This window comes from Theobroma cacao, chromosome 3 (genome assembly GCF_000208745.1).
Source record: "Theobroma cacao cultivar B97-61/B2 chromosome 3, Criollo_cocoa_genome_V2, whole genome shotgun sequence".
In the NCBI taxonomy this organism is placed as follows: domain Eukaryota; kingdom Viridiplantae; phylum Streptophyta; class Magnoliopsida; order Malvales; family Malvaceae; genus Theobroma; species Theobroma cacao.
Genome location: NC_030852.1, coordinates 28,336,143 through 28,356,762, shown reverse-complemented (window position 1 = coordinate 28,356,762; position 20,620 = coordinate 28,336,143). Strand labels below are relative to the sequence as shown.

Sequence of the window (20,620 nt, the reverse complement as noted above, 5' to 3'; positions counted from 1 at the left end):
AATATGCTTTTGTTTAAAAAAAAAAAAGAAAAGAAAAGACATTGAGCAAGGTTATATTAATATAATAATTAATGTCAACATACCTATTTAAATCCAATTGTATTCATCTCAAATAACCCAACTCAGTGTAGATTTAATTATGATTAACTAAGTGTTAATCATATTCAACATCGATTCACATATGGATTTGTACATTTTTATGATGATGTTTATTTAACTAAATATACTAATTTATTTCTTCCAAAAAATATATATTAATTTGATAATCTTGTTAAATAGTATATATTCCACCGTGGATGTCATATGTTATGCCTTCCATGATTATCATTAACTTTTATATATATATATATATATATATATATATATATATATATATATCTTTATACATGCAGTTATTNTTTAATTTCATATATATAATATAGTAATATATTATATATACATATATATAATTTATGAGCTGTTATCAATTAGAAGATGGGAGGAGCAGCAGTATATAGTTTGATGACATGCAAGTTGGGCAACGTCAAAATCAAGCAGAAATTATGTCAAATTGCAGATAAAATGGACCGCATGCATCAGATCAGATGAGATTGATTGTTTTCTTCTCCTCCTTTTTTTTTTTGGTTGACTTGAAAGACAAATAATGTGTGCTGCTGGTTTGTCACTAAATAGTGAACAGCGTGTGTTGCTTGTGAGCCATGGTACCCCTCCCTTCCTGCTTCCTTGCCTCTTTCTCTTTGTAAAAGCATGGCCTAGCGTCCCATCTTTTTCAATGGCCTTCTCTATGCCGTGACATATCATTTGACATTATCACTGATTTTCCTTCTCCTAACAGTACACATATATGTATGCTACTGCTTGGTTTTTACTATTTTATTCATGATTCTCAAGTTATTTTAGGTCCCAACCAACGTTAATTTCCCTTAAAAGCTTATGTACGTTCCCATTTCAGCCACCTTTTTATTATTGTACAATTCAACCATAATTAAACCCAAAAAGTTCTCAAAAGAAGCCCAAAAAAAATTATATTATTACTAGTTTACCTTTTTTTCCCCTTAGAAATGAAAAATAAAAGCTTGCTCTCCACTCAACTCTCCCAACAAAATGTAAATAGCTGAAGTAGAGTATATATGGTATTAAAAATCTTGTGGTATCACAAATAAAGATATGTGCAATATACTATTATAATAAGTACTATAATAATAATGATAATAATAATTAATTAATTATTATTATTATGATGATGATGATGATTGACTGAATATTGTCAATGTTTGTTAAGTCACATTGGTGCAGATACCGATCCATTGTATATATGTAGCATCCAAGTAGTTTTCTTGATAATTGTCTTTGAATTTTCCTACTTTCTTTATCATTTGATTAGTGGTTAGATTTTCATTTTCAAAATTAATTAAAAATAAGATATTATAAAGAGACCTTCTACCACCCCCCGATATATTTATTCTTTGGCGCTTGCTTGGAAATAACATGAAATCGAGTAATCCATCGTAATCCATATCTAATAAAAGTAATGCAAAATTACGATAAAACATCTGAAAATTGCTTTTCCCTTAAAAGTAATACTGAAAAGCATTATGTCTAATATTGCTTAATGGACATGTAAATAAATATATATACATACATATTTATATTTATATTTATATATGTCTCCGACCCTTTCTTTTAATATAAGAGAGTTCCGTGAGGAAACCCAAATCCCAAATTTAAAAAAATAAATAAAGGGAAAAAAATATTAAATGATTGCAATGTCGGATTACAAGACATGCCATGCCCACTGCGGGATCACAATAGCTTGCTTTTTGGAAGCCTGTGTGGGGGGCCATTGACAAGATTGAACGGCTGTGATGCGCTGATGCTCTTATAAAAACTGTTGATGATGATGATCATACAAAGAGACGGCAACCAGCCAGCCATTGCGACCAGATGTATGTTCAAAGGTAAATACCAAATGTCACCTCAACAGGATACCTCCCAACAAATCCTCTACCCACCAAAGGGATTGCACTGCCTTACCTTACCCTTTCTTTTTTAATAAATTATATCCGGCAACAAATAGGTTATTTCGATCTCAAGATAACAACATAAATGTACTGTTTTTTTCACTCATTTTATTGTAGACATTGCCTTCCTTCCTTCTATATAGCATCAACCAGATACTATTGATATTAGAATTTAAAATCTTTTATTATTGGAACGAAAGAATGTAATTTATTGAATTAATTTCTTATTGATATTTTACCATACCTCTTTACCTTTTAGATTTCTTTATCAACCATGAATTTCAAATTTTATTATTGACTGGAAACAAAAATTTATATTTGATACATTGGTAATTTATAGCTTCTATACACTCAAGTCATCATAAAGGACCATTTCATTATATAAAAAAAATAAAAAAACTTGATAATAAATAATGATAATTTCCTTAAATTTTAATTACATAAAAAATAAACTCAAATTTATTTCTCTCTCGCCCATCACCTCTACCTCTTCCTTTGCTTTTCTTCTTTCAAACATGATCTCTCATTCTTCTTCCTTTGTTTTTTCTTTTAAACTCGATCACTCACCTCATATCTCAAAACAACAAAACCACATTAACGTAGAAACTTTCTTTTTTCTTTTTCGTGAATATCAAAGAAGTCTTAAAAGGAAAAAAGGAAATTCAATTTTACGTCTTAAGTCATGTTAACAAGGGTAATTATAATTGAGTTGAATTGGATTGTTTTTGTTCAGAAATGTAGTGTGAAGAAGCAAAATATGGTAATAATTCTATGGGCATGGGGTTGATTAAGACTTAAAAATTTTGAGATTAATGACTTGATAATGATGGTTAATGGTGGTTTAGATACATATCGAAAGGTGAAGTTAAACTGTTTTGTCATAACAATTAGGAAGACAAGAAGATTCATTAATTCAGACACCTCTACGTCGTCTAAAATACTAAGTGCACAAAAGACAGAATGAACAATGAATGTAAATAAAGATGCGACATGAGAATAAATAGTGTAATTAATTTTTTTCTCATTTTTAATTAAATTTTAAGTTAATTGTAACAATATCAATATTTGTTACAACGAGAGGTCCAGACTAAAAGGTAATACAATGGCAATAAAGCATTAGATTATGCTTTGCTATAACTAAGTAGTAAAACATATATTTGGAAAGATTTCTTTTCATTTTTGAATGCATTATTAGAAATTAGACAATTACCTATAAGTAAATATACAATGGGGTACTGTTACGTTATCACGTGCTACATAGGCCAAAGTCCCACAGAAATATTAGGAAACCATTGGGAACAAAAGCATTCTCCCTTCCCATGACCCTATTTTTAAATACCCTTGGGTCGGTATCCTGTCCCCAATCAAACATGCCCCAATACCCCATTATTACTTAAATTAAATTTCTAACATTTTTTTATCAAAACTTTAATGATAATATCATTTTATTTTTAATTATCCCAAAAAAAGAAACAAACACTTAGAAAACTGCCATTATTATAAATATCCTTTCAAGTTTGGACAAACCCATAGAACACAAAACAACAACAACCGGCGTCTTGAACAGTGGGTTGCACCGTCCCGATCCAACCTACGCATGCACCAGAATATTTTTCCCATACGCACAAGTTTTACCACTTGGGAAGGACTTTCTGAACGGCCTGGAAAGCGCCACGTGTGCATTCCCACTCTTGTCCGTTCACACGTGTGGGGAGTGTCGGTGGCTGACGACAAAGTCAGACCTGACCTCATAGGAAAGAAAGAAAAGAGTAAGCGGCAAAAGAAAAATCAAAAGCGTAAAAGAAATTTTGCAGGGGCAGGGGGACCCTAGATTTTTGGTAAACCCGATAAATTGCACCCATCATTGGGGGAAACTCTAGTGCGACAGTTTTAGGTGTAAGACAGATGCGCTATGAACTGACAGCCACTAGATCTTTCCGAGTTAAATCTCAACCACTGATAACTCGACAAGAAAGTTGTGGTCACCGAGTTATCAATGGCCCAGATTTGACGCAGGAACATCTAACGACTATTAATCCATCGCACATCTATCCCGTACTTAGAATATTCGCATAATATGATCGTCACACCTTGTGACACAAAATAATTTTACAACATTTTTTTGGGTATTTTTTAACCGTGAGAGGCTTGTTAATAGATTTTTTCTGTGCGAGGAGGAAGACAAATGTTTTGGTGAAATTTTGCTATTCCGATAGCAAATGGCAAGGCAACCCCCTGATATGAAAGCTACTTTGAATCTTTCTTCTTTTCTCTTTTCTGTTTTTTCCTTTACAATTTACGGTACAATTCTATTATTTCGCCTTTTAGGCAATATATATGCCCTTAATTCTATAACGGAGACTTCCATGAGGTCGAGCTTTATTCTGTTGTGCTCAAACTGAAACAAAAAAGAAGAAAAAAAAAAATACTTCTGATACTCTTCCATCCTACTAAATGACATGAGGTACCTTGTGCTATCATCATTATATAAAAATAATATAGTCATGAGTTGAAGCTTAAAGCAAGGGAGAAGGGGACAAAAGGAGCTGGTAGTAAGTTAATTTTTTGTTCTAGGAACAAATTCAATAAATTAATTAATGGAGACGAGTGTTTGAACAAGCATTGTTTGTTACATACCACCGCCATGCATGTATTGACAGGGATTGGTCAATTAAGCAGCCATCCCATGAATGGAATTATTAGTTTCGGAATTTTAATCCAATGTTGTATCTGTGACTACAACCATCCTTTATCTTTATGCTTCTCCCTATGATTCCACAGCTGATAGGTCGGCCCCTCTTGATCATTCCCGTTACATAAACGGGATATCCCCCTTTTTATCACTACTAAATATATACTATTACCTTTTAATTAATTATTATAAACACAATTTCTTCCCTATTCCTTTAGCACGTTTTATAGTTATCCTGCCAATCATAACAAAGTACAACATTGAAGGCGAAATGTTCATTGTCTTTGATGTAAATATAATTTTTGCATCTTTAATTATTTGGCTAGACATCTAATTAATGTAGCATAGAATTTTCTTTAGATATGATATTGAATTATGTAATGAAAATTAGTTTTCTTTTATTTTATAAATCATATATTATTTGTCATAAACTCAAAATTAATTTTCTTTTATTTTATAAATCATATATTCATAAACTGAATATATATATATATATATATATATATATATATTATATATATATATAATATATATATATATAGATANGGGCTGCCTTTTCTATTTTGGGTAAATTTTCATTTCTAATGCTATGGTAGCACAAGTCCCTTTTTCCTTTTCTTTTCCCATTTCCCAATTATAAAGTAAAATAATTTTGTGGTGCACATTATCATAAAAAATTCAAGCTTAATTATCTTAAATAGAGAGATAGTAAACACTATGATTCCGTTTAGTTGAATATTTTGTTATTTATTTATATTTTTCCTTGTAGTTTTTATTTTTTTTACAAAATAAACAAAAAGAGAAAACAAAAAAATTACTACAAAACAGTTGCTTTAACAATTATTATTACAACAAAAAAAAATACCCGTTGAGATATTTTTGAAGTATGGAATGCCAATGAATCTTTGCATGGCTTATTAGGGCCTGAAAGATCTGTAATATCCCTAATTAGTAGCAGTAAGTACAAATTACTCATAGTAAATCAAGGAAAAGTGCCACACGTGTATAAAGTTACCAAAATAAGGGGAGGCGTGTGGCGGGTTTCCGACAGTGAACCATCACCGGTTCTTTTTTAATCTTTTTCGCCGTTCGTCCGTTCCTTCCAAACTGCCACGTGTCTGACCTCCTTTCCTCCATTTATCAAACCATTCCGTCATAGTAATCAGGTCAATGATTGGAATAACGACGAACTCCCCAATATACCCCTCGACAGCATAGGTGTGCAACTGCCAGCATTTAGGGTCGTACTTTATTAACTAAACTGTGCCGTAGAGGAACATTACCCACCCCGACCCAGAGTTTGGTGAAAGACCTAAAGAGGTTTTCCGTTTCCCTTCCTTTCAAATTTTTTTTTTGTTTTAATTTTTAATTTTAACGGCTTACACGGTTTGGCGGCGTCCGTTGGCGTTGTTTGTTTCCCTTTCTTTTTCCCCGTATTAAAATAAAAAAGGTTCATTTTCATTTATACAATATTTATCGAATATAAAAAAAATATAAAAATTTATATAATCTTGATATATAGTTTCTTAAGTCACAACAGCAGCTCAGTTAGCTGTCCACTCGTTTTTTATTCATTTTCATTTTTTGCCTTCTTCTTTTTCTCTTCTTCCACGAGTTTTCCAGAACTACAAGGAAGAGAGAGAAAGAGATAGATTCATACTTTTGAATAAAAATTTTTCATTTCGTAGATTATATTTTGTTTCTCCCTGTTTGACATTGAATTTTCCGTAATTTCCTTGGGGAAAATCGCAGATTCTCAAAGCAGCATATCTTTTTCCTAGTAAATTTCGAGCTATTTTGGTTACATTCTGTTGGGGAGATCTGAGGTTTCTTCTTTTTGGGTCAGCGATCTGGGAGTTTGGTTGGTTTTCTTGCAGGGCAAGAATCGAAGATTTTTCTTGTTTTCTCTCTTTTTTTCTTGCCTTTGGTAAGACGCCATTGGTTGTTGAAAGAAAGAGAAAAGGGAGAAGGCGAAGAGTTTCAGTTTCTTTTCGTGTCTTGCTTTGGTTTGCCTTGTAAGCTTTTTCTTCTTTTTCTTTTTTATTTGATTTTATTTTTTGGTGAGTTTGTGTCTTTGTAAATACGCGTGGCTATAGCAATTGGACTCGTGTAATGCTGGGGTCAGAGTCTGAGAGTCTCTCGTAAAAACATCCTCTTAACTACCTTTGTCTGAACAATGCCTCTCCATGATCTCTGATACAGATCGCCCACTTCTACTCTTTCTAGAGATCTAAAAACTCACCCCCTTCCCTTTTTTTTTTTTTTTTTTGTTTTAGTCACCGTACCAAAAATATTTTACTAGTAAAAAAGAAAAAAAGATGATGAGAATGAAGACTAAAGCGACAGGGCTGTCACCGGTGACCAATGGCGGTGGAGGTGGAGGTGGAGGTGAACCGGCTGCTCATGATTGGGAGCTTAGACCCGGAGGCATGTTGGTACAAAAACGAAGCCCGGATTCCGATCGAAGCACCATCCCACCACCGAATATTAGAGTTAGGGTCAAGTACGGGTCCATCTACCACGAAATCAGCATCAATTCTCAAGCTACATTCGGTAAATTTCTCACCTTCAACCCCCACAAAAGAAAAAAAAAAAATTCAAAACTCTTCCTTTTTTTTCTTTTTTTTTTCTCAACTCCATTGAATTAATTAATTTAAGTTATTGACTTTGGGTTGTTTTTGAGGTGGCAGGGGAGTTGAAGAAGATGTTGACAGGGCCAACAGGATTACACCATCAAGATCAAAAGCTGTTATACAAAGACAAAGAGAGGGATTCCAATGCGTTTCTTGACATGGCAGGTGTGAAGGACAAATCCAAAATTGTTTTAGTTGAAGACCCAATTAGTCAAGAAAAGAGGTTATTGGAGATGAGAAAGAATGCTAAGATGGAGAAGGCTTCTAAATCTATCTCTGAAATCAGCTTGGAAGTTGATAGGCTTGCTGGCCAGGTAGATAGTATTGAATTTTGTATTTATGAGCTTTGAATTTGTAAGTTTTTGTCTTAATTACTTTGAATTTATGAGTTGAAGCGTTTTTTTCTTAGTTCGATGAAGATTGAATTCTTATGGTTGGATATTGCGTAGGTGTCTGCCTTTGAATCAATAATTACTAAAGGAGGGAAAGTAGCGGAAAAAGATGTGCTTAATTTGATTGAGCTGCTGATGAATCAGTTGCTTAAATTAGATGGCATTATGGCTGATGGAGATGTCAAATTGCAAAGAAAAATGCAGGTAATCGACATTCCAATTTGCTACAATTAACTTATATTCATTCATTATCCAAAATTAAAAAGATAAATTTATGTTTGCTGTGGTTTGAGTAAGTTTTATTTGCCGGGATTTTGAGCCTCATATTTATTTGCCGTTGTTGATGAAAGGTGAGAAGAGTTCAAAAATATGTTGAGACATTGGATATGTTGAAGGTTAAAAACGCTGTGCCTAGCAGCAATGGAGGTCAAATGCCAATGCAGAACCAACATAGGCATACAAATGGTCAAAAACTAGCCCCAATCCAAGAGCAGCAATCTAGGCATTTTAACGGGCAAAGAGTAGCACCAAACCAGGAGCAGCAATCTAGGAACTCCGTCGCCCATTTGCCAGTTCATCAACAATACCAGCAGCAACAACGGCAATCAAAGCATTCAGCATCGGGGGCGGTCGTTGTAACCACGAAATGGGAGACATTTGATTCTTCTCCTTCATTGTTGCCGCTCCCCTCAACATCTACTTCTACAGCCACATCCACATCATCAACATCCAATAATTCAGTCCCGCCAAAGTTCCCTTGGGAATTCTTCGACTAAGCAGTATGCCACGTCTCTGTTTTTTTGTGTGTGTGGATGTGCTTTGGGTTTGTCTTCCAGTTGGGTTTGTTATCTCTTCTTCCATTCTTTCTGTACTTAGAGTTTCTTGGGCACCACCCTTTTTTAAGCTGTCATTCAGTTCACTAGAAAATAAATGGGGCTTCGACCATAGTGATTATTAAATTACTATGGTGATTATAACTGAAAAACTGTTACTCTCTACCCCTATTTTTATTTTCCTTGAATTCATTTTCCAATTTGTATTGTACTGTCCTGCTTGTGATGGTGACAAACACTTAAATATTTGTAGACTTGTTAATTGAGATGCTAGGTTTATGAACTCCAGCAGATAGGGGAGGTGTACTTTGGCTGCCTAAATGTGTAATCTGAATTTCACGTCCATTTCTGGACCAAATGGGAAAGCCAGGTCAATTTAAATTGATTGTTCACTTGCGAGTCTAAAAGAGAATAGTGGTTGGTTGAAAACACTATTTAATCTTTTATACCTTGCTTACTCTGGGGACTACTACATACTGACAAAAAGGGCGGTGTTAAATGGAATGGACTTTTGGTAACCGGATAACTAACCCCTCCACTGATAGGAAGCCAAGCCTGATAAAAAGTGCAAAGGAAATGATGACTACGGTGGATTACTTAAACCATTTAAAAGGAAAATGTGTGTTAAGATATGATGATCACTGATTCCAATTCCAGAAAACCTGCCTTATTTAGGATTTTAGCCTATCATACCTATGACCTACGCAATATAAAGACTCACAAACAGGGCCACGTTGAGATGGAGTAAAGAACAAGAACCCTGAGTTTCATTGCCTTTTCTGATCGTAATACATTTTATGATTAATACCGTTTGAACTTTATTAGGAAAGGGCTAGAAATTGGGTAAGAAGGAGAACAAAAAAGGTGTTGGTTAAAGTAGGCGTTCTTAAAAATGACCCCCGGATGGTTTCAGTCCAAACGTATCTATATGTGTGAAGCGATATAGTAATAGTTTGAGATATTTTTGGAGAAAAAGGTCCCGCCCGTCATTAACATAATAATTCAGAATGACAAAACTGCCAGCAGGAAGTCCCAGCAGAAGTTGCTTTCTGGCAACTCATTTGCGCTTGATAGACGTGAACATATCTTTCCATGGGAAGAACGGCAAAAAGAAAACTGCCCTCCCTCAATTTTGCTTAGCATCAGAGGGTCCAAATTTATGAAAACTAATAAATAAATAAATAGAGAGAGAGAGAGAGAGAGTGGTGATCTACCATCCAATGGAAATGATGATAGAAAGTTCGAATAAAGAATAAAAGATAGTATTAAACATGAAAGGTTAGTAACAGAACATCAATAATTGCTCGAGAAATGTGCATTTCTAGAGTCAATATTATCCTATCAACGCTTTATTGTATAGCTTTACCCTGATAAAAGCATGAGGGAGGCATCAAAGAATACATGCTTCATCGATTTTACTATAATGATCTTTGGAGGTTGGAGCCATGCCCCAACAGGATTCGAGAGATACAACTTTTGTTAAGGTGGTGATAAAATATTATGGAATTAATTAACAAAGGTCTAAATCACTCCTTACTAAATTGGACGGTATCTATAAATTAAGAACAAAAGCTGCTGCCCGCAGGGGAAGGCTGCTAGACCGTCGGTGAGCTCGCGGGAAAGGCATCAATGAGAAAACGTGCCTAATTAACTAATACTAGTAATTACGAATCTTGATGATGTTGTGTACCAAAATATTGGTCAGATGAGCTATCTTTTCGCAGTATGATCTTTCAGCTAAAAATATGATTAGCTACAAAATCATATGGTTCTAATGTCTTTATCCTGAGGCAAAGCCAAAAATATATACTAATGCAAAACAATGCATAAAGTGGGCAAAGCAAAGCGCATAATATACGTGTCTGTAATCAGTACTTGAATATGTAAAATTAAAGCGATTACCAAAAGAAAGAAGAAAAACACACACACACACACACAAGTTCAAGAAGAATATTGTGAAATTGGGAGTAAAATCTAGTAAAAGCCATTATCAACACAAATACAATTCCTCACTAGTGAGAGCGGTGTGGCCTTGGATCTAGCTGGTACCACCTAATTTTGCTGGGGAAACTTGAATGTGTGTCAACAAAAGCAGCTACATTCATGGCAGGTTTTTGTGATTGAAACTTGTCAACCAAGCAAGGGAGGAACAATTAATGGTCGGGCAAAGTCAGTTTGCTAGTTTGGTCACTGATACATGTCTTGAAATATGTGAAGGACAATAACCGCTTAATCACTACTGATGCTCCATGGCAAAATGATTTTTGTTTTCTTTCATGTTTAGGGTTAGGATTAGGTGGACTTTATATATATATAAATTATGTAATGAAATTAATTATATTCTCCCGTTTTGAGGAGGTGAAAAACAAAGATTTGAAATTGGCAGAAATAGGATTGTTCTAATTTGTAACATGTAACAAAAATATCCTCAATTATTTAAAAAATTAGTAAAAATCGTATTTGATATGAATCAGACAAGGTATTAAAAGTTTGGAAGCTTGGCCTAATTGTTCGCCCACCTTGTTAGGTGGCGATTTATTGGCATGGTTCGCGTTTGAATGTTCAATTTTACTTTACCCCTATATATGGTATCAAATACCTTAAATTTTAATGTATAGTGACGGTTTATCGTCATGTTCTTGAACCAATATGCACCGAACAGGTGCTTGAAAGACAATGAAAGTAGTTATTTTGTCTTTGCAAAGTACCTGCTGCTTCATTCATGGGAAGAAGAAAGTAGAATTTGTGCGACACTGCATGGAATAGGCAAGATTGAAGATAACCGTACTTGACACAAGTAAATGACAACTTCAACTTGGCTTCCGACTCCAGTTTTAAGTACATTTACTGCCTCATCATTTTGATTAGAACGGACAATTCTGAGTGAAGTGTCCCTCCTACAGGACTCCCGATTCTGAAATCATAACTTGGCTCAGCCAAGACCAAGCAATTTCTGTTTGATGGGTGGACAGTTGGAAAGACTTCTACCGGTATACTTCCCAATCACCGCTGCTTCAAATCCTGTATTTGGTGGAAGTAAAGAGCATTGGAAGTACCAAACAATGAGAAGGAACATGGAGATAGAGTCCAGGATTGTAGTTTGAGCAGCGATTAAGCAGAAATGGGCTGGATCTAGTAAGCAGAGATGGGCGAAGGCCCTACTCAGGATTAACAAAGATGCTCGTTCGTTGAACTCGTTGATGGTTCAATTTCATTCAGGCCCGTAATTCTTTTTTTCTTTGTGCATGGACTTGGGCCCTTTTTTCAGCCCCCTCTGTTTGTTCTTAGTTTGATCCTAATCTCCTTTTCTTGTAGATACATAAACATGGGATGCTGATTCATATTTATCCTTAAATCAATATAAAAATGAAACCCAAAGTTAAAAAGAAATAGAAAAAAAGGAAAAACTGCGAGGATGATGCAATTGATAAGGGTAGTGGATTTTTGCACAAATGGCTTCTGATTAGTTGCTACAAAGGCCCACTAAGTATCTAATAAACTACGAAACTTTATCTAGTGAGCTTTGGCCCAACTGAGCTTTAAGACTAATATTAAAGTGAATTTTTCACTCAGATTTGCTTATCTTTATCAACTTATTTAATGATTATGAACAACTTTAACTACCGTCCATGTCAAAAGCAAAACTTCCGCCATGGATCCACAGCATTGATTAATACTTGAAAAGAAAGTTTTAATGAACTTGATTTGGTGCAAGAAAAAAATGAACTGTAAGTGACGGAGGGCTTGCCCTCATTTCAAAGAGAATGAGCTTTTTCACCCATACTTTTTTCTATTCTTTTGAAGATTATTGGATCTTCATTGTGAAAGTTGCACACACTTTCCGTAATTTCCTTGAAGATTGCAATCGTGGCTATGAGTGATGCACTGATGTTATACTTGGCTAAGAATGACGTTGAGCTTTGCACTCTCCCTTATAATTCAAATAACAATACTAATACTATTAACTCATAACTTGATTTTTTGGGTAGAAAAGATAAGAGGAACAACATTCATAAACTGTGATTTTGGAAATCTTTTAGCATTGAGATCAACGAAAGCTTAGTGATGACCTTAGCTTGAAGCTAAGTATACTTGCACCACTGATCAGAAGATAATTTAGCATTTCAATCTTATCTCAAACCATAAATTGGACAACTTACTGATCATGAGCACTCTTGATTGAACCTAACAATTTAAATTCTAAAAAAGAGAAAAGGAGTCAATATGGGTACACTTTGAAAATGCTGTGCACATTGTATTTTTCTTTACTTTCCACCAGATGGCAGTTGAATCGTTGTTGATGATCATGTAATCAAAATAGTATACTTTAATTTTTCCTCTGTTTTTTACTAGCTTTGGAGTATAGTTCCCTACTTTAAGGGAGTTCCAAGTTGACACGGAATCATGGCACCTTTGCCTACCAAAGCTGTCTCACAAATGCTAGACGATGGAGCCAAAGATTCCGGCCGGGGTGCCAAAAACTGCCTTTGCCTTTGGTTCGTCACAATCCGAGCCTAAGGGTTCGCTTTCATTTGCCGCTTGTCTCCACGGGAGGGCGCCACCATCTCAGCTGTTGCCATTATCCCCGTAATATTCCATTATCTATACATATTCCTTCTCTTTTTCATTTCTTTTGGCGGTGGTCCATTCTTTGAAAACGACAATATTCTCTACTATTATGGGAAAAATCAAAGTCTTAAAGTGCTTCTTTTCCTAGAAGCAATGTACATGAGGGATTTATCTGTACTTATCCTTTCCAATAGTGTTCAGATAATGTCACCTGATCCATGTAATATGCAAATTACAATATTGCTAGCTGATCAATCGTGTTAGATTTTTCTTTTCCTTCTTTCTTTATCCGAATCTGTGGATCTTATGCCGTCCAAAAAATACTTTATCGATGATCTTTATACGAACCAAGCAACCGAATAAACAATGGGCACAACTTAAATGCTAATTTCATGGATAGCGATATCTATCGAAGCATTCTCAAGTCTCAACACTTAGGGTGCATATAGAACTATACTAATACGTTTTTAACTAAATATAACAATCATTGAATCAAGTCAAGACTACTAAGTATTTTCAGACCTATATATGTTTAACAAATTAAGATCATAATTTTCCCAAACGGTAAGCATATAAAACAAAAATCTCTGATCCCTAGGTACCCGTGGGGTAGACATCTGAAAAAAACAAAAAAATCTTATGTCCCACATTATCAAAACGTGAGTTTATTAATCCTATCATATCTCTTAGCAATGGTGAGCCTGAGAGGATATGTAGTAAACAAAAAGAAATGTGAACTGTGGTACTTTCGGCAATACAGTCATTACCACAAAGGAGCTTTGAACAGATTAATTAAAGACGTCGGCGCGTGATATATTCGAACGTTCCGAGAGGAAAAGTGGGTGGGTGTGACTCAGCAAACTCGGCCAGCGCCCCCAACTTTTTTCATCACAAAATATTCAAAGATCATGGGTTTGTCCTTTTGACGATTCTTAATCTCTACTTTGAACAAAGAAGAAAAAGAAAAAGAAAAAGATAAGAATTGCTATTACTACTACTACTATTGTTATTTCAAAGTTCAAAGTTCAAAGTTAGATATCGTTCTCGATCGTTCATGCAGAATAAGCATCCGTTCTTCAACTCAGGTAATTCTTTCCTTCTTTGCTGTCATGCTGTTCAATGTACTTTGCTGACCCGCTGGCGCACGTGTACAAACTTTTTGATTTTATACTAATTTGGTTTTTTTGGTGGTGTTATCTTACTTATCCTCACATGGAAATTGGCATATTGCAATTTGCATGGCCTCTTCGTTGGGCACATGCATGCGCCATGCCGCCCACTTTCAGCTAGAAACAAGGGCCCGACGTTTACTATTCGTTTTTAATTTTTTTTGGATATATGATAATATTATTCTTTATTATCTTTTTTGTCTATTTCGTTAATCTTAGTTTAATTTATCAAATTATTATTTTATAACCCTAGAAGATAAGGCGTAGAGCTATGAAGTGCATTGAACAAGGAAACTTAGACTAGGTTCAGGATTTGATTGATGATCTAATTAATCCACCCTAACAGCTCTATCTCAACTTTCCCATGATTTGCGATCCCTAGAAGAAATATCAACTTAACTCGAATAAATTACAGGAGTTAAGTTCCATGCATGGGGCTTGCTACCGTTACATGACAAAGCATTTTTTTGACTTGAAGATAAAGAATCTGTTCCCTCAAACAGATCATTTAGAAAATAAAGAATCTGTTCCCCTAGATGGATCAAGAATCTGAAATTTTTTTTCCTTGGTAGGCCAATGACATGCATGGATGTAGGTTCCAAGAATCTAACGCTTAGTAGTCGCTGTAGTCGTGAGGGAGATGTACACGGCTTTAATTTTGCCTTTTCATTGACGCCAAGAGGCCCAAAGTTGACACGGAATTGCGGCCATTCAAGCAACCAAAATAGCCACCATGTACTCTTTCAACCGTTTATATACTTTCTAGGGAAACCTTCTTAACCAACAATTATCCGAACCAGGGTTCGGTCTCCCAACCGTACAGCTTTCTTCCGGTGAGTGTCTTGTCTCCCTGAGAGGGCGCCACTGTCTCTCGCTCTCTGCTTTGGTCTTCTGGTCAGAGTCCACCAAAACCTTTGACATTGACCCACTCAAATTTTGGCTCCACTTGAGAATACTACACTATCTAAGGTGCTTTCGACAATGGCCCATTAACATGATAAATTTCAGTGTTCCTTTTTTCTCTAATCATGATCGATGATGAAAGAATTTTTTTGTGACTAAAATTATAGATACCTGTACCATTTGCATGGTACATAGTTATTAGCTTATGTACAAACATAAACCATGTCAATGTACAACTACTAATTACGACATAGCTCATAGAGTTTATGAGGAATTTTTTTTTGGGAGGAAAATCAGTTGTTAATCTTGGTGGTCCAATTAAAGTTGATAGAATCAATGCACTATAAGATTGTAATTTACCATGAGTAGCAAGAAACGATAAAAGAAAATTTGGATTGCCATAAATTTAGGGATCGCCTGATTTATTTCTTTTTTTTTTTTCATCTTTTTGATGGGGGAAATAACCTGATTTTACTGATTATTCTTCAATAACTAAAGTTGACAGGAAGGATGAGAGTGACAATGGTGGAGGTGGCCCAAACGCCAAAATTAGCAGCGAGGCATGTGGTTGTTTACTCGAAGCATGTGATCTGTACAGTAAATGGACAGTGACTTTCACTAAGGGAGAAACCCCGTGAATTGAGCCTTAAACCACAATCTTCTACCATTTTCCAGTCTCTAGCTCCTGTGCTCCCCAAAAACAAAAGTACTTTGTAAAAAAAGTAGTAACAGTGATAAGCATGCAACGGTCACTTTCAATTCCCATGTTGATGTGTGGTCCCTTGAATATCTCTTGATTAATTTAGTTTGGATAAAGCCTACCTGATTGGGGATTCCCTTCCGGTGGCATGATGCAACGACAGATCCTAAGCTTGATATTATCAATCTATGTCATTGACACAAAATTTACGCCGTAATCATGGTAATTAATGGGCCATACATCTCAAATTTAACTCTACAAAGACAAGTCTCAGGAGGAATTAATCCCACACAAGAAGGGATTGCCACATGCATCAGAGTTGAGTTATGACTTGATTCCAATTCTTGTGAGGGATATTTTATCCTACAATATGCATAAATGCATTGTTCAATGAAAGAACATCACGACGAATCAATGATGCTATTCCGGCCTCATCCATTGTTGCATCTGTCTTGACTATGGAACAAATTGTTTATCCAAAATCCCAACACTTGTATTATTTTTTTTCTCAGGAATATAAAATTTATTCTGCAACATATAGTACTGATCTAATCTAAATTATAATTGGCTTGACTCTTAGAAATGTTATGTCCTAGTATATAATTTTAAGCTTTATTGTGCCCTTTCATGAACAACTTGAATTTGCGTCTTTTCATTTCAGTTAAAAGATTTCCTTTGACTTCCATCCAAGTCAAGTGTCCCTTGCCTTCCTTAATCTGGCTCTTACCAGTTATCATTAAGGACTCTGTAACCTAATAGCCCCTATGCTCCCATTCAAGATGTTGTAGGAAATGCTATATATGATTGCTCTCATCAGTTTTTAAGGTTGTTTTCAAAATGTATACCTACTTTTTCTTGTTACTTCATTTATTTTTTTTTTTTGGGATAATCATGTTTGTCCAAGAATTACTCTGAACATTGTTTATATGTTCATCCCTGTCTGTTCAAAAGGCTTGCTTATTCATTGATGAGGATGATCTTATCTCGGGAATTATGATGTTAATTATTGAGATGGATTGGATTGGTACGGCGGCTTGAAAACGATGTACTCACAACCTGCTACATGCGTATTTTGCTGCATTTTGGATTACCCCTTGCAACTCTAATAATTAGATAAGTTTTCCATCCTGCTCTGTTTTTATTCTCCTATACTAGTATTTGATATTCAATGCTGATTTTTGTTTTTCATATATGCCTGTGACGAGGCTAATTGATAAGTTTTCGTTGACATCATATGCTCGATAAACAGATTATAATCAAATCAATTAGGCCACTAAAAACACATTAATTGTTTCATGGTTTATTAACCTAGAGATTCAGGCAGCTAAACAGTGATAAACAGAACAAGCTGGAACAGCTTGTCAGCATAAAACGTCAGTGGAAAATTTGCACGATTAAGCTTCCCCTGAGTTCAACTACCTTAATCTTCAATCAATCTTTTATCTTTTTGTTCCTTTCTTCATATTCTTCAAATATCAATAAATGCTTTACGGATTGTCTTTTGTCCTTCTGCACTCAAACTGATTGATGTTTTTCATTATGAAAGTGAATGAAATACGTCCAAACCCATCGTACCCTTCTGCCAGATTACCTTTAAATAAAGCAAATTGCAGAATATTTCTTTAGGTATAATCAATATTCATGTTGGGTTTTAATTTTTTTTTTTATTCTCTTCGGTTTCAATGTAAACAAGCAAAAGCAATGATTTAGCCACCGAAGTACCATACAAACAGCTGAGCAAAAGCAAAAAAATTCCACCGATGATAGCGGTCCCCGACTGAAACCTTTTATATAAATCAGTTGATCAGCTCTTTTCCGTCTGGCTAAGTTGGCTTCCTCTACTATCTCTCCAACTCAATTAAACTCTCTTCATTATCTTTTGACGGTTTCGAAAGGCCGCGTCTCACTTCCCAAGTGCTTTGAATTTTGTTCAATGACCTCATAATCTTTTTATTTAATTTTCTTCTCCCTCTTTATATATATATATAAAAGAACTTATATAAATTATAATTTTTTTGGATACATACAGAAACTGAATTGGATATTTAATTTATATATTGCATAAAGCATGTTGACGGCTAATATTGTATTTATTTTCGAAAAAAAGAAGAACATGTTGATGGTATAATTTAGTTTGCTAAAAGGGAAGACTTTTGCAAAATACAATTTGCCTTATTGAAGGGCATGTAACTATTAGCGTCAGCTGTGAGATAAGCGCCTGAACAGGCTATGTTTATTTTATACATTTTTATTTACATTATTTCATAAAGCGTAAGGTTTTTCTTCAATCATTTTGCTTAATTGTCACATGTGGACTTAGAATCATGCTTGTTTATGTTTGGTGGTGACTATATATAGAAACTTGAAAATTAATCAGTGCCATTATTATTAGATACCTCGGACTATTTAAGCATGCTAATGAAATAAACGTAAATTAAATTAAACATGGTGGACTTTTATTTAATCTGTCTTTAAATACTTTTTAAAAAAAAAAAAATCGTGAAAGGCTGTATCTTTTAGTAGTAATAATAATATATCATAGTCTCTTTGACAATGAGATATGTAACGGATGACCCGTTGCCTTTAAAGATCAAATAAAACTTAAACTTACAATTTGATATGTACCAAGAAAAGATAAACTAGAAATTATATATATAATATTTTTGTAAAATAAGAGGTGAAGAAAAGTGGGGAGAAGCAGGGGCTAGTTTCTTATTTAGAGAGTAACAGAAATTAGTTGTACAACAGATTCTCTAAAAATCATTTCTGGCAGAGGATCTCTGGAATTATTAATTAAGTGACAAGGTGCTAAGGGTACACCTGCCTGTAAAGGCATGTGCATACAGCTATGCTGCTGGGACTCATCACCCAACTTGTTTTAGAATGTTGGGAGTACTTGCTATTTCAAAAAATTACTAGCATATCGTACAATATGGCAGAGATAGAGTTATGCTTTGTCAAGCAATCATTAACAATTCTTTTTTTTTTTTAAGTAGCAATTATTAACAAATGAATTGCGGCATAAGCATTGCTGGTATATTTATATATGTAGGAAGAAAATCTCCCATTTTAGGTTCTGCACGTGGCATAGCTACCTCCCATCCCAGCAGATACTCCGGTCCATTTAGTTCACTTTTGCACTACTGTAAAGCCACCAATTAAGGTGTAGATTATGAATATCCTGCTTCACTACCTGTCCTAAACCCATTACTGTCTCTTGACGTGAGTTTTAATTTTATGAAATAATTCCATCATTATCTTGGGATCTATTGACTCAATAACAGTTCTCTTTCGTAGCCTTGTAGAGCCATAATCTTTAGCCAGATTTGCTCCATCATCCTTCACGTACGAAAGCCTCACTCTTCCTTCCGAATTCATAAGAGATGAAATTCGCGGCCTATAGTTTAAGCAGAGAGAGCAGAGATAGGGCTCTCTCTATTTTTGCACAAAATAATTTTAATGTACCGCCAAGCGAATCACCCTGTAGCCTGTCGAATATTGCATTCGATAGCTTATCCTAATAATAATTGATTAGGTTATTTTGCTGATTCGACAGCCTCGAATCTAACCATGTTTGATGCTGAATCATCACTGAATCTTGCCTTTGAATAATTAAGGCTTGTTAGTCAGAAAATAATAATAATAATAATAATAATGATAATGATGATGATGATGATGTTTACTCATAGCATTTTTAAGGAATGAGAAGCATTTAATTACCCTACGAGCCACCCAACAATTTTCAGGATTATTTTAGTATTTCCCCACTTTGATTCTTCGCACTTGAAAAGAGCTAGTGCTGATAGTAAATTATCTAAAGAAAATATTGTTGTACAGATGAAATATAATTTCGAGTATTCACATCTTTTAACATCCGGATCCAACATTAGATTATAATATGTCAGTATACATACTATGATTCCACTAATATTGCTACTTAAAGATCATGGCATGTGGAGAAATAGTATTATTTATAATTTTTACTTTAATTAGTGCCAATTAATAGTGTTTATTTATATAACTAAAACATTAATACTACTCATAGAGGGGCAAAGAAAAACGGACTTGTATCGTTTACTGTATAGATATAGCATAGAAAACCTTTCTTTTTCCCTCTCCCAGGCTGTTACTTAGTATTTTAATTTCGGTCAAAGATATATGTGTCGAGTGCATTTATTTTTTAAATAAAAAGATAACTTTGTTTTTCAATAGTATAAAAGATAATTTTAATAAGGCATAATCACGAGGACATTGTAATACAAAAATGTTTATTTAACTTTAATTACCATAAAGTTTGTCTAAAAAAATTCAAAAAAAAAATTTGCTTCTTGTCCCAAATTCTCCTCCTTCAATAATGATACATATCTAATTTCGTGAAAACTTTCTGTCAATACTTATAAATTAATTTGATGGTTGATTATTTTTTTTCTCTCACTCTTAGTTTTCTATATATATGTATTTGAACTCAGGAAAGAATTAAAATAATAGTGCGGATTAATGCTAAATGAAATATAGTAATCCCAAGGTCAGCCAAAGCTAACATTGACGAAAGCTAAGGAAGAAACATAACAAAAATAGTTGGTAGGATCTCTCTTTCAGCATGTGGGTCCTTCAAAATGTTTTTGACCTCAATTTAAAATTGCCGGAATCAGCTCCCATTCAACCCTCTGGTCAACTACCCATTCCTGCAATGTAGTGGTTATCAAAA

The 20,620-nt window shown here is 34.5% G+C and overlaps 1 protein-coding gene and 1 long non-coding RNA gene across 2 annotated transcripts; both read left to right on the top strand.

The window, feature by feature from the left end:
• Positions 6,273 to 8,963, top strand: LOC18605499 (BAG family molecular chaperone regulator 1). The gene is made up of 4 exons (XM_007038529.2): positions 6,273 to 7,266; positions 7,404 to 7,660; positions 7,796 to 7,942; positions 8,089 to 8,963. The coding sequence occupies exons 1-4, from the start codon at positions 7,032 to 7,034 to the stop codon at positions 8,512 to 8,514; spliced, it is 1,065 nt and encodes a 354-aa protein (XP_007038591.1). The 5' UTR covers positions 6,273 to 7,031; the 3' UTR covers positions 8,515 to 8,963.
• Positions 13,835 to 15,975, top strand: LOC18605498. The gene is made up of 2 exons (XR_001927140.1): positions 13,835 to 14,225; positions 15,711 to 15,975. It is a non-coding gene; the product is annotated as an uncharacterized LOC18605498 (long non-coding RNA).